Source organism: Hordeum vulgare, chromosome 2H (assembly GCF_904849725.1).
Source record: "Hordeum vulgare subsp. vulgare chromosome 2H, MorexV3_pseudomolecules_assembly, whole genome shotgun sequence".
Classification (NCBI taxonomy): domain Eukaryota; kingdom Viridiplantae; phylum Streptophyta; class Magnoliopsida; order Poales; family Poaceae; genus Hordeum; species Hordeum vulgare.
Genome location: NC_058519.1, coordinates 312613951 through 312629094, shown reverse-complemented (window position 1 = coordinate 312629094; position 15144 = coordinate 312613951). Strand labels below are relative to the sequence as shown.

Below are 15144 nucleotides of genomic sequence, written 5' to 3'. Positions count from 1 at the left end.
TTGGTGCAAAGGAGGCAGGAGCGTACAGGGGTTCCAAAGGCATCTTCCAAAGGTTTCCCTTCTGGTGCAACAAAGCCCCAGCCGCCCCAGTAGGGCAAACGTCACCCACGGGCCCGTCCCTGCAGCAAGGACAATTACTTTGCAGGCGAAGACCACCTTTGGGTAGGGGAGCATGTTCCCCTGTTCCCCTTCCAAATTGGCCGCTGTCGGATCCCTTTCGGTCGAAGTTATGAGGGAAGAGGACCCGGGCCTCCGCTATAAATAGAGACGGGAGGATACTTGAGAGGGGGTGGGTCATTTGGACGGTAGAACAATACACCTAGTCGCTCGGCCTCCGAAGGCCCAAGCACAGTGTTCTAATTCATCCACCACCTCCATGAGAGGCAATCCACCAAGAGGAGGAGTAGGGTTTTACGCTTCGCGGCGGCCCCGAACCTGGGTAAACTGTTGTGTTCTGTGCTTCCCCTCGCCATCGAGTGAGCCCTTTATCGTTTCCATCGAGTAGTGGGTTAGGCAAGGCAAAGCAAGGAGAGACCTTCGTACACGCCCCAGTGTTCGAATCCTTAGGGTTTTGTGGAGCCCGAAATCCGACAACTCCAAAGGGCCGACCCATTTCGTCCCCCGCCGTCCGTTTGGGTCAGCGCGGACAAAAGTGATGGCCAACGCGCCGACCCATTGTCAAAACGCGTCCGCGCTGACCCATTTTCGGCCCAAATTTTGGACTGAACGCGCGCGCGCCCCTCGGTGTCCGTCCCCAACCACCGCGGGCAACATAATTTATGACGGCCACCATCCTCGGGCCCACGCGCCAGCGACCGCGGCCGACCTGTTTTAATCCGAGCGTGCGGTTGGTTTCGCCAACTGCTTCCAGAATCCCGCCCGTCCACATCCAGCCACCTCCTCGGCGACCAAGCGACCAACACCCTAGCACACCGTAGCCGACGGCTTCCCAAACAAGGGCAAGGGCCCGCTCTACCCTCGCGCCATCTCCCCGCCGTCGTGTTCCCACCGGCCTCGCGAGCGCGTGAGCGTCCCGATGCACCAAGCATGGTGGCACTGGGAGCACCGCGTGCCGCTCCCTTACCCCGATGTCACGCTGCCGCGCGGCTGACATCTGGATTCGGAGAGGATTCCGGTGCCGGCCGTGCCGCGGTCGGCGCGGGTGCATGCGAAGAAGGTGAGCCGCCGTCGGCGTGTGCTGACGGAGGAGCAGCGGCTAGACCCCACGTACGCGTCCGACTCCCCTAACTGGGAGGTGTGGTTCGTGGTGGAGCACGAGGAGCAGCGCCGTCGTGCATGCATGAAGTGCAGCCAGGAGGCCCTCCTCCGCCCCGCCTGTCGTCAGCGACGAGGACCAGGAGGCTGAGACCGCCTACCAGCATTAGCCCGCGGAGGCCAACGCACTTTCGTCAGTGGCGCTCGCTGCTGTTCTCCACGAGAGCAAGGAGGAAGCGCGGCGCAGGGCCGACGAGGAGGCGGTGTACCAGCATTAGCCGGCGGAGGCCAACGCACTGTTGGCCGCCGACGACTGCGTCGTTCCACCTCCGCCGAAGCCCGAGCCCGCGGAGCCGCGGGAGGTCTACCAGTGGACCGACATCGTCCAGGAGTTCGTGATTATGCCTCCCATATGGCTAGGCGCGACACCGCAGCAAGAGCAGGCCTACCTCGAGCACCGGAGGTCGCAACACGTGCTGGCGGAGCGCCGAAGGCCTTCCGCTCATGGAGGTGGAGAAGGAGGCGGAGGAGGAACGACGGGAGGCGGAGGAGCGTGCCCGTGCTGCTGCGCTGCCACCGCCACCAGCACAGCCCGCGCCGGCGGGACAGACTACGGAGGCGCAGGCAGCTGCGCTCTGGAACTCGGCGTTCCCCTGGACCGGCCCTGCGCCTACGCTGGTCGACCTCACCGCCGCCGCCGCCACCTAGGGTTGCGTGGACGTAGTTTTAGTTTTCTTATGTTTAATTAATGTAATGCGGGATGCGTGGACTATCGCCGACCTTCGTGGCCGGCTTTTAATGTTTAACTAGCAAAAGAGCCTGTGCGTTGGAACGGAAGAAAAAAGAAAACACACTCTTAACCGAATAACCAAAATTTAAGACCACATCCATTAATTTAGGCTGCATAAATTTATACATGGACGCTCGTGGGCAAACGAAATATATTTGTGGGACATTTCAGTCTAAATTTCCCACGAGCAGTTAGAATAATTACATAGGAAGAAATAACAGAGGTAGGAGCTAGCGTGAACCAAGTGTTCAGAGTAGTGCTAGACTATACTAATTTGATTTGTGGCAAGTAATAAAAAAACAAAGGTTTGCATTGTGTGTGGTGAGAAAGTAAGTTATCAGTGTCATTACCTCAGTTTGGCAAAACGAAATCAAGAGGGCCGGAGCAGGGTACGTAGGAGCGATCCGTTCCATCGCCTTGAGCTTCAGTTAGGCATGTGTACATGACACTGCTTCGGTCGGTCGGTTTGCAGATGGCCTGAGGACCCTAGTGATGGATACTGACGCCTTTCAATGTTGTCTTGCCTTGGCTGTATCATCTCTCAATGGGATGATTGAGGACGCATGCAGGTGGCACGAGGAAAAGAGATAAAGAAAGGAGCGCTCATAGGTGGCGACCAAGCCAAGCTGAAAGCTGCTTCTCAAGACAAGCATGCATCAAGTTCCAAAGCATACACCATTTTCATTTCCTCTTCCTTCTTTTTCTTCAAACCAAAAGCAGAGCAGAGCTCCAATTTAACACAGACAAATTATTAGTCTAGTTGTGCGGCTTTGGCCGAACACAAATACATCCTCAACATTCTTCTTCTTCTTTATATGCAACATCAGCAGTCAAAGGGTTCGTCCGGTGAGTCCAGTAGTCACCCACATGAGCAGAGCATAGCATGCGCGCGCCCATGTCCTCCTCCTCCTCTGCTATCCCCTTCCCCTTCTTCTTCCTCTTCTTCTTGCACCTCCTGCTGCTTCCACCATGTTGCGTCTGTTGCTCCCAGCACCTCCTCCTGAAAGGAGCTCCTCTACCTCGATCCGCCTCACGCAGGCTCCTCCCGTTGCCGGATTTGACGGGCCATCGCCTGATTTGCCTCCACCGTCGCTTCCGGAACCGGCTGCCCTCGCGACGTCGCCGGCCTCGTCTGCTCCTCCCGTCGCCGGATTCGACGGGCCGCCGTCGGATCTGCCTCCACTGGATCAGATCCGTTCGGATGTGGCTGTCCTGTGTCCCTAGCCTCATCTACTCAATCCCCTCACTGCGACTTGCAACAAGACCTGAAACAGGAAGCAACAACTCCACCACAACAATGGCGCCGCCTATGGATCTCAGAGCAAGCTAACACGTGCGGGCTACGGGTTGATTTCTAGTAACAGCGGGGTGTTCTACAAAAAACGAAACGAAACGTTTTTCTGTTTGACTTAAACATGGAGTGCGGGTTAATTTTACATAACATGAGGGACTATTTTGTAAAAACGCCGCGACGGACGACAGAAACAATCCGTGCTTTATTATTAGGGAGAGATTATGCATTATGTATTTTTTTTCACGTCGGCAAAAATGGGTCCGGCCAGCGTTGGGCGCACATGCCGACTCATTTGCGGAAAGCGGACGTTCGCGTCCGCCGGACCAATCAAAACGGATAAAAATCGGACGAAATCGTTGTACGTTTGGATCGGTCTGTTGGTGTTGCTCTTATGTGGTTTAAAAAAATATATGTTTTCTCCCCTAATAATAAAGCGAGCAGCGCTTCTGCCGTCCGTCATGACGGTTTTGCAAAAAAGCCCCTGATGTTTTGTGTATTCAACCCGCACTTCCTTTTTAAGTAGGGAAAACAAGAAACGGTTCCTTAGGTCTGGTATATATAAAGTGCCACCTGTTTTTCAACACAATCATGTGCCTAGCCCGGTGGTCGACGCACTGCCAGCTTGCTGCAGAGACCTGGGTTCGACTCCAGGGTCGGCCTGTTATTTCTTTCCTATTGCTTCATTTTTTGTGTTAATTCAAATGCTTTTAGAACATTCATATCTTTTAAATCCTTACTCCAATTCTAACATGTCATATATGAAAATCGCTCAGAAAAAAGTAAAGATTTCAAATATGCTATTATTTTACATGTTACTTTCCTGTTTTTCCTTTCCTATTGCTTCATTTTATTGTGTAAATTCAATTACTTTTAAAATATTCATATCTTTTAAATCCTAACTCTAAATCTAACATGTTATATATGAAAATCGCTCAAAAAAAATTAAAATTGGTCACGTAATTTTCAAAATTCATATTTAAAAACCTGTGTCCCCGTCCGTTTTAGCATATTAGTAACCCAAATGGCTATAACTCAACCCTTTTACCCCATAATCCTCGATTTAATCCCACATAAGCTTATTTTGTTATTTTTACTACTCCCTCCGTTCCTAAATATAAGACATTTTAAAGATTATACTATAAACTACATACGAATGTACATAGATATATTTTAGAATATATATTCATTCATTTTGCTCCGTATATAGTCTCCTAGTGAAATCCTTAAAATGTCTTATATTTTGAAACGAAGGGAGTATTGAGCATGTATTTTTTATATTAATAAAACAAAGAACTGTGGGGGCGCTTTTAAGGGTTGTTGTTTCACGCACAAATTTAAATATATGGCGCACAAATTTTAAAACGGAGTGAGTACTTAAAATAAAAATATATGGAACACTGGTGAGCATAATAAAAGGTGTTGATAACCTATCGAGGTATTTAACGTGCTTCATAAATTAAGCTGGTTTTTTTTTTCTCTCCGAAGAGCATTTACGAAAACTGTAAGAGTTTAAAGATTTTTTATTCAGTTATAACACATGTACGTGTGACAAACTGAGACGAGAAAGAAGGGAAATAACTATAATCATAAAATATGTAACAATGTCTCCCGTTGCAACGTACGGACATTTGTGCTATGTATTTTAATACGTGTGAGATGAACGAGGGCAGGCGGCCGGAGACGAGCGTCGTGACGTCTTGGTCTGACGGTCCGCGGTCGGTGCGTGGAACATGATACCCCTTGACCCTAAGGGCAGCCCAGTCATTTCACGTCAAATTCAGCTCTACAAATACGTCCCTACCTGTGCCGAAGAGTAATCAATCTCGCAGATCTTACACCAGAGACGGAAGAAAACCTTATTCACGCACGCACCAAGTCACCTCTGATCTCACCGCCGCGGAAGGGGAATGGCCGCCGAGGAGGGAGCCGTTATCGCGTGCCACACCAAGCAAGAGTTCGATACCCACATGGCCAATGGCAAGGACACCGGCAAGCTGGTATGCGCACGCGATTCCGAATCCCCCTTTTTCTTCCTTCTTTTTTCCAGTAAAATTAAATTTTAGGTATTTGTGGGAGCTAGGTTATCTCCGGACTAACCCGATGTTGAGAAACTTGACATCAATCTGTGCCGCGTGCGGGCGTGCGGCGGAATTATGTTTTCGACGATCAGGGTGGATGATTTCCGACCTGTGCAGATCTCATAATCTTGCTAGCAAATCCTAGTTTTTGTCTCGTGGTTCGCCCAATTTGGAACCTGGACTGCTGTCCCGATCTGTAGCTTAGTACTATTGTTTATCTCTGTTTGATGCCCATAAGGTGCATGATTTTAGTGATTTGGCCATGGTTGATGTAGCAAGTAGATGGCTGATGAGGGAGAGTTAACCTTTGGTTAAAGTTTGTTTAGGTTTATTACGTGAGGGTTGATGCCTCTAGTTATGCATAGTTGATCTTAATCTGTGGCTAATTTGTGCATTCAACTATTGACGTTGGCATAACTTCTTGGAGAATTGAGATCTGGTGGCCTAATTTGGTCAAAAACCTTCTACAGATTGCCTGTTACTTCTGCAATGTGTAAATGTTAGCTTGCTGTACTTGATCAACATTATCTTTTTTATTATTATTCTTTGAAGGATGAGATGAATTTTGGCATTATTTGGATGCGATGTTGGAATTGCTTAAAATTTGGGTTGTGTTGTACGTGAACTTAGATAAATTTGGCACTGGTTGGAGGCTATGTTGAAATATTGTGAAAAAAGCTATGTTGAAATATTGTGAAATCAGGTCTTTCTTAAGCTGCCAAAGTCAAGAGTCACCTCTTAAGCTTTGGCTGATTCAGTTTATAAGAAAACTGGATCGGAAAACCTAAACAAGTTGACCCAGTTTATGAGGAAAACAGGGCTGAAAACCATACAAGTAAGAAGATTATAAAAGATGAGAAAAGGACGCCGAGGACAAAGCCCAACCTAGCTAGCATACCGATGGACGAACCCATAGGAGGCACAAGTAGACGTTGTCGTCGAGGGATCACGATACCAAGACTAATCAAGCAACCTAACGCACCGCACTGGCGTGCATACCGAACCTCACGACACAACTCAGGAGCAACCACAACCAACGATTGACAACACGAACCTTGACTGAGGGCTCCGCCATGAGAATCCGAAACGATTAGCAAGTTTGGGAGGCATCTCGCGTCGTCGAAGAGCAAAGATGAACCATGACAACACCAAGAGCATAAGCTCACTGCAACACAACGGCCACCAAGGGAGGAACTTGAACATGCATAACAACACGGCCGACACCAGGAAACACCACTGAAGATTGACACATAAGAAGCATGGCAGCAGCAACACAAACCACCGTCGACCCCAACTGGCCGCAGCACCACCAACAACATTCTGGCAGCAGGCAACACCCACACAACAACCATGATCAGTTGAGTGAGGTCAACCATGATTAGTTGAGTGTGGTGGGAGCTGATCCGCACCACCACAAGGGACCATGGCTGCCCCGTCGCAGCCCATGGTCAGGTTCAAACTATCGCAAACTGGATCGAGGTGAATCCAACCTGTTGAAGGTGCACATAGCCGTACCGAAACTGGAAGGGAGTAGCTTCGCTAGACACCCCACTGGCAGGACCCCATGTAGAGGCCACTGCCCCAGGAAGACTAGCAGCTCAAACCAGCACCGCGCCGGTCGAAGCACACTACATACCTCGAAAGTGAAGGATGCTGGCCCGGTAGGGTAGGAGCAGAGTCGCCACCAACAGCCCCTGCCGTGCCCGCCACACGCAGATCCGGGTAGAGCGGCCCCGGATCCGCTGCCTGCTCAGAATGAACACCACCACGCCAGCCACAGTTTGGTGGAGGAGGGCGTCGGGGTTGGAGCTGGGGTCGCGAGTGGGCGGATGGACAGATCCGGCGATGGTGCAGTCGTTCGGAACGACTCGATCTGAGCGCGGCAAGCAGGCCCAACAACGACCTCGAGGCTTGAAGAGGTGATGGGGAGGATGTGGTTTGTGAAGGCAGCCCATAACCACGCAGATCAAGATGACCGTCGGTGGGAGGCCTCCAGTCGGCGGGAGGCCACCAGACAGCCACAATGAGGGAAGGTGAAGATGGCGACGATGGGCGGAGAAGCTTGTCCCTGCTTGGCGGCGTGGTTGTGGTGATGGGGATCTATGGCGGCTAGGGTCGGGGGCGCCCCGGCGTCTCCCTCATCATGGCAATTCCTATTGATTTGAATATAGTTGTAGGACACATAATTCCAACATCTCCCACTTGTCCAAAACGATCATTCAAATATTCGTAAATCCATAGCCTTAACATGCTTGTCAAATACCTCGTGACTAAGAGGCTTAGTCAAGGGATCAACAAACACATTAACACTATGTTGAAAACCCCTAAATATATATTGTGATACATTCCATCAATATGTTTCCTTCCTGCGACACTTAAGATCACTACATATCTTAGTTTCCACCTAATTATTCCAGCATAGCTGTCATCGGTGCTTCGAGTATAACGCCTTGAGTATTACTTCCTCAAATGAAAATTCCACATCAGTTATTTTCCATCACATAATTAATAATATGTATGATTCCACATCGAGTAGAAATATATGATAACATGTTGAATAAATTTTTAGAACCACGTAAATATCAAATTCAATCAGTAAATGAATGTCCAATCAGTAAATAAAGTTCCATCAGTATCCATGTTTTGAAAGAAATTCCTGACTTCGTTCAGTGAACCTGTACCATATTAGTACTAAAATAATAATTGAATATGTGTATCTGGACTTATTCCTCATCTCGTAGATCCAATAAGGCCAGTGCTAGGCGCCGACGCGTCGGCCCGAGGGCTCGCGCCGGTCGCATAGCAGCCGTCAGATCAGGCGCCCTTGACCGTCAAATCTCGTCTTCGCGCCGGTTGCACAGCAGCAGCAGCCGCAAACGCGAGCCCCCTTCGTCGGCCATCCTCGCACGTGCCGATGCCCCAGCACGTGCCTCGCACGCGCCGACGCCCCAGCACGCGCCGACCGCCTCGCCTCGCCTCCTCACCGCTGGTCGCCCTCACCGTCGGTCGCCGCCTCGGCTGCCCGTCGAAGCACCATGGATGCAGCTCCGCCAGACTGCTCGCTGCCCCCGGCTGCCCCCGCGCCCCGCGCTCTGGGACTCGGCTCGCCCACCGTTTGCTGCCCCCGCCGCTCGCCAGCGCACTCGTCGTTGCTCATGCCCGTCGGTCTTCACCTCATCGGTCGCACCTTACTCCTCTGTGTTGCAAACGTTGGAAAGAAAGTTTCAACCGTGTATAAAAAAAACTTCAACTGTTAAGAAAACAGCTTCAACCAAAAACTTCACCGAGGGAAAGTTGCAAACGTTGACGGAAAAAGCTTCAACCGTATATGAAAAAAGTTTCAAACGCCGCTCCGGCTGCAGCATCTCGCGTGGTCACTCCTCAAAAAGTTTCAACCGTGTATAGAAAAGCTTCAACCAAATACTTTAACGAGGAAAAAGTTGCAAACGTTGATAGAAAAAGCTTCAACCGTATATAAAAAGTTTCAACCGGTGGAGAAGCCGCCCGCAGCGCCTGAGGTTGCAGGGGGGAAGGGGGAAGAAGAGGGAAGGAGGAGGAGGAGGAAGGAGAGGGAGGAAGGGGGAGAGGAAAGGAGAAGGACGGTGGGAAGGCGAGATCTGATAGATCGAACGCCAGCCACGAGACAGGCCGAACGTTTCGGCTGGCGCGCTGGCGGAAAACGTTTCCCATACAATAATAACTTCCTTAATGTGTTTAACAAGTGACAGGTTATGATGCACTTTTCACAACCTAATATGATGTGTGTCATTCACTTAGCTGTCCGTCATTTGTTCCACTGCATGAATGCAGCATACATTTGTTCCACTGCATGAATGCAGCATACATTCCGGAAGGTAAGGTATGACAGTATTGTGAAGATACATAGAAATTCCAATACCATTTATTTTACCTTTTTCCTCAGGAGTTCTAACATATTTCCTTGCTGAATTTGGTTCCATGTGCTTTAATAAGTTTGCAATTTTTCATAGCAAACATTAAAAAAAACATGTCCTATGTAATTCCACTCCCAAAATATAGGAAGCTTCAAATGTTTCTTTCATATGAAAGTTAAAACATGTCCAATCTTTCATTTCCATCAATGTGACTTTATCATTGCAAACAACAAAACAATGTTAACGTATACAATGATAAAAGCAAAATATTTTACACTTACATTTGTAGACGACCGCCTGGCTTCATTTAGAAAACCGTATGACCCTTCCATTCCAGTGATGTGAAGCTTGTTATAAGACCATACATTATAATGTCCAATTAGCAAACCATGTCTTTGGTTCCTCTTTCCCAAATTCCAGGAGATAGTGTTCCCACAAAGTATATTTTCCTTTGTGTGAAGAACTGAATAGCAAGAGTGATATTATAATATTCCAATGAGCCAAATGTCATCACAGATGAATAAAAACACTTACAAACAATGGGCTTGTGGTTTCTTGGTATGATAATAAGTTCCCAAACTAAATAATTCCTCATTGAGTTTATTCCTTCCCGCAATTCCCCCGCCCATAGTTGTCATTGATGAGAAAACCTTCTTAAGAGATTCCTCTAAACTTTAGAGTTACTTCCCTAAAAAATAAAACACATAACAATTATCCAGAGATGAAATTCCAAGATAATTCCTCCCACTTGTCCTAAGCATGTCAGTGTCAGGAGTTACACTTGTAGTTTCCTTTGGGGTCAAGATTATATTATAGTATGCTTGTCAATAACTTCACCCTTTAATCATAATAATTATTCTGTTCCTACTTTTCCATCATTTTCTATTTTCCAGATAAAAAGAAAACACCCTTTGATCCACTAGAATAACCATGAAAAATTCCTGGTGTATGCTTTGTTGTACTTCCTCCGTCCCAAAATTCTTGTCTTTGATTTGTCTAGATATAAATGTAATCATATATTAGTATTTAGATACATCCATTTCTAGATAAAACTAAGACAAGAATTTTGGAACGGAGGGAGTAATTAAGAATTCCCTGCCAAGTGACTGTGCGATATTGACAACCAACAGTATATATGTGATGCTTCTTCCAAAAAAACAAATGGTAGTGAATGTATTCAATTTCTCCATTTAATTGCGGAGTGTACGGTCTATTACAATGGTGAATAGTTTCATGCTCTTTTCATGTTCAATAGACATATTCCTGAAGTGTACTTCCCCACCAATCAGTTGTTAAAACTTTGATATATTTTAATCAACTGATTTTCCACTAAAGTATATAATGCGAAAAACACAATAAAACATTCTGACTTGTGTTTTAAATAGTATAGATACAACCATATCAAGTGAATTATCAATGAATGAGATAAAATAAATAATCTAGCCTCTAGTGGGAGTGAAAAAATACAATAACCATATCAGGAAAAATGATGTGAAGTTTCCTTTTGTCATCTCCTTCCATTTAATAAAGGTGTGCCAGTAAAAATGTCCAGTATATATGCTTTACAAAATACCGAAGTCCTCCCACTAAATTTTAGAATTCGAGAATCAATAAGCCAATTCATCTAGTTTTAAGATATGTGTCCAAGTCATTGATAATGTAGATAATAAAATTCCAAGCATGTGTTTTCATTGTCGGTATTCCTCTGTATAGAGTTATCTTTTCCAAATAAACAAATTTGTTTGTCAACTTCCAATGGACATCAAGAAAGATAGACCATTGTGTGAAAATCCATAATGCACTAATTTAACCGTTGAGCAATATTTCCGCTCTTCCTTTTCCAAATTGTATGTCATTATCAATAGATTCCAAGATAGGTAATAAATCAAATCCCTTCTCACTGAACTTCCACATAGTGGCACATAGTAATAATAGTTTTCCTCTATAATGGAGTTTGATGGTAAATTTTCAATTTGAAAGTGCATAAGATTTAGCAGCAATGACAAAGCACAAAAAAATAATATAATTTCATTTGAAACTTTTAGCACGCCAAATACAATTGCTATTGTATTCCAGCAATAAGACAAAGTAAAGTATCATCACGCATACCGACAAATAAAGAGCAATTTTCCTTGTCCTCGGAGTGACTCATCTTCCTCCACAAACAAGTGCTGCTTAATAATGCTTCTTTGAAATCACTTTCTAGGTTACGTGTAATTTTTCGGACAATATTCAGTAAGTAATCATTTGCTCGGTGCAGCATCCACGCGTTTATGATCCGAAGGCCTCCTAAATTTCTTCCAAGAAGTAGAAATCCGTTCCTTGTAAGCATCTCTTCCCTGATATCCGCACAGGTGCATGTAGTTCTTCCAGCCAGCCAGTTGGCTGTCCAGTTTGCTAGTTGTTAGGCACAACAAACAACAATAAAAGTTCCTTATCTTTCTTTTCAGCTAGTGCCTTGAAATTCCAGTAATTTTTTCTAGACAAGGATACTGTTACTGATGACATAAGTAGCAGCGGTAGCAGGCGTCAGCGTGGCAAGTCGTTGAATGAAAATTTAGGAGCAGCATCACTCATCAGTGCGGAGGACTTGACGAGTCTATGGACAAACGGGCACCGTAGGAGCAGCCAGTTCCGTGATGTGTAAGAGATTCCACACGAGGTCATGCCGGCCGGCCAATATGTACGGCTTGGCGGGCCTGGCGTATGTGGTCCTAGAGCTTGAAGTCGTTGAGCGACCATGGTCTCCCTGATTTGGCTCGATCGATTGGTGCCTGCCGGCCAATATGTACGGCTTGGCGGGCCTGGCGTATGTGGTCCTAGAGCTTGAAGTCGTTGAGCGACCATGGTCTCCCTGATTTGGCTTGATCGATTGGCGCCTGTGGCGATTTTGACAAAGATTGATAAGTCGCAAAAGGTTCCGATGAAGATGAAGTTCCAGCAGACACACACGCGGCTTGAGTAGGCGTCACGAGGTCGATGGAACTGATGAAACTGTATCTATTTAATGACGAATCCATGGCGTAGCAAGTTCCATGGCAAATTCCTCCATTGAAAGAATCTTGCATCTTGTGGGTCTTTTCATGGGCTGCCTGTGTAATTGATCCATGCACAAGTAGACCACCTGACTTTTGCTTTGGCTTTCCGGATCACATGAAGCCGCGAGCGACTTGGTGGATTTGAGATGGCGCGAGGGCAGGCTGGCTAGCAGCGCCTAATCGGTGTTGATCGGTGTTGCAGCACATGGGGTGGGAAGATTCCGAACGATCTAGACGAGCGCTCGTACTGTTCGCAGTGGGATTCAGGCTAAGCGGCATGCATTGGAAAAAAACGAGGACGCGAAGGCGATCTAGACGAGCGCTTGTACTGTTCGCAGTGGGATTCAGGCTAAGCGGCATGCACTGGAAAAAAACGAGGACGCGAAGGCGACGGCAACGGACACGGCAACAAATTCATCTGCCACGACGAAGCGACATCGGTGAACGTGCTGTGTGAGGAGAGGCCGAGAGGCGAAGCGGAAGCGAGGGTCCGTTTGACGGCTTGGTGAAGAGTGCAGCAGAGCGTGCAGCCGATCAACATCGACTAGCAGCAGTCAACCTAGCTCAAATGCCAATGTTAGAAATTTAGGGTTTGTGGTCTGCCCCCTATTCCTCTGCGCTTATTTGTGGTGTCGCACAAAATTTGTATATCTGAGGCTAGGGGGTAGGGACCTTCTTCTACTGTCTGTTCAAAGAGTCCACTTATACAGATATAAGATTCCTAGTATTTTTTTACTAGTTTTTGGGATAGAGTCTAGATCAAATTACCAAGCACGATCATATTTGTCAGGATTCTACCCGTTATGTCCCTGGAGCGCACGCTTGTGGACAATGCGCCATAATAGAGTGTAAATTTCTGTAATTACGTAGATCAACATTAGGGCTGTAATCTAACTATACGATCTAGCTCCTTCCAATCATCACTCTATCCGGTAGTCTTTCCAATATAAATAGTATATTGTATTCCACTGATAATCGACCAACTTCCTTAAGCATATAACTTAAGTACGTTCCAACAAGTGATAATTTCATGATAATCGTGTAAAGTAATTTCATGTATAAATACATGTATAATTCTATAATCAGGTATTTCGAATATTAGCAATTTCTATTGATCTGAATATAGTTGGAGGACACATAATTCCAACAGTGACCACTTTTCTGAGGTTTTACCTTGCGTGGTTGTGTTTCTTTAATAATAGGAAACAATGTACGTAATCTCCTTTAGTAGTATAAAGAAGACTGGTGTTCTTGTAATCTTAGTCCTTGTCACACGTGCAGTACTTGTACTGGCTGTCACAGTGAAGCTGCCATTATATTTCCTTGTCCTCCACCAAGCTATTCCTTTTATGTTCCTGTGAACTCACTATGAATTTTATGTACTCCCTTGCTCTTAAGGTGATCATTGATTTCACTGCTTCCTGGTGCGGTCCATGTCGTGTCATAGCCCCAGTCTTTGCTGAGTACGCCAAGAAGTTCCCTGGGGCCATCTTCCTGAAGGTGGATGTTGATGAGCTGAAGGTAAGCATAGCTCCACAATCTTCCAAATGAATGTCTCCTCAGTGAGAGTCAAGCTGTATGCCTTTCATTTCCTTATTCAACAGGACGTCGCTGAAGCATACAATGTTGAGGCAATGCCGACCTTCCTGTTTATCAAGGACGGTGAGAAGGTGGACAGTGTTGTCGGTGGCAGGAAGGATGACATCCATACCAAGATAGTGGCCCTCATGGGTTCTGCATCCACCTAAGGGAAGAGTGATTGCCCGGTTATATCAATAAGAGCCAGCACCTGGTGTAAGTAGTTGTGACTGAACTTTATGTTGATTCATTTTAGAGTTCAGACTTAAGATATGCACCGGTTGTTCTGAATTACAGTGCCTAATGTTTGCTACAGTTGCTATTGTGAAGTTTGGATAATTATTCTGTCTAAATGTTAATGGGAAGCCAATATGCCGCTGACGGGACGTATCCGTTGATATGCTCTACGTTGTTGCATGCTTAGAATGAATGTTGTTCGGTGGCATGATCTGATTTCTCCAACCCTTTGGATTCAATAGATTGTGGCTTCAGATTCGGCGTGGGTTGTGGAAGCGAAGATATTTGTAGGTGTTCCTTAATTTTCAATCTTTGACGGACCCTCTACATTTGAGGAAGATGACTAACAGATACGAGTATAAGTTTTTTTTTTGAAACCGAGGCAAAAGCTTTAAAGAAATCCAGGTTTTAAGGCGGTTACACGACCGCTCAGGTGTGGTTGAAAGCAAGATATTCTTAATAAATAATTCGTTTGTCTAAAATTACTTGTCAGAGAAAATGACGTCTGGAATTACTTGTCAAAGGGACGTCATCCGATATAAGATAATTATTTGCATGTCTCATTAAGAGCTCATTTTAAAATAAAAATCTTGTTAGAACTTTATGCTTAGGATATCGGTGCATCTTCTGTCTCAATCAGCAGCACATCGAACTTTCTTTCTGACTGTTATTCACCATCGCCGCCGATGCCATTCCCTGCCAGGATGCAAGTGTACTCGTGAATCACTTCGGGAGCACAGCACCGAGCAGCTGCTGCCAATACTGGGTTGCTGCTGCTCATGGCGGTGACATAATGGAGTCCATGCAGGAGGGGCGGCTGTGGGGAAGTCGGCAGCCTAGTAAGAGCGTCTACAGCCGGACCGTTTGGCATGTCGACTGGTCATTGCCCGGTTAAAAAAATCGATCCAACCGGATCCCTTAAATGGGACTCAAACATTTGGGTTGACCGACATTCCTCGTATCCAACTCAAATATGGGACGGATACGAGGAGTCCGGGCATGCCCGCTTGGTCCGCATCAA

The 15144-nt window shown here is 46.4% G+C and overlaps 1 protein-coding gene across 1 annotated transcript; it reads left to right on the top strand.

The window, feature by feature from the left end:
* The first annotated feature begins 5093 nt into the window (after window positions 1-5093).
* Window positions 5094-14316, top strand: LOC123426156 (thioredoxin H-type-like). Its single transcript, XM_045109931.1, has 3 exons — window positions 5094-5296; window positions 13707-13829; window positions 13913-14316. Exons 1-3 carry the CDS (start codon window positions 5207-5209, stop codon window positions 14054-14056), a joined length of 357 nt encoding a protein of 118 aa, XP_044965866.1. The 5' UTR covers window positions 5094-5206; the 3' UTR covers window positions 14057-14316.
* Window positions 14317-15144: the final 828 nt, after the last annotated feature.

What these genes read in the sequence shown, in the direction of transcription:
- LOC123426156 (XM_045109931.1), top strand. Translation starts at nt 5,207, where the DNA reads ATGGCCGCCGAGGAGGGAGCCGTTATCGCGTGCCACACCAAGCAAGAG. An exon ending in GCAAGGACACCGGCAAGCTG is followed by an intron (nt 5,297 to 13,706) that starts GTATGCGCACGC and finishes CTTGCTCTTAAG; the next exon opens with GTGATCATTGATTTCACTGC. An exon ending in TGGATGTTGATGAGCTGAAG is followed by an intron (nt 13,830 to 13,912) that starts GTAAGCATAGCT and finishes CTTATTCAACAG; the next exon opens with GACGTCGCTGAAGCATACAA.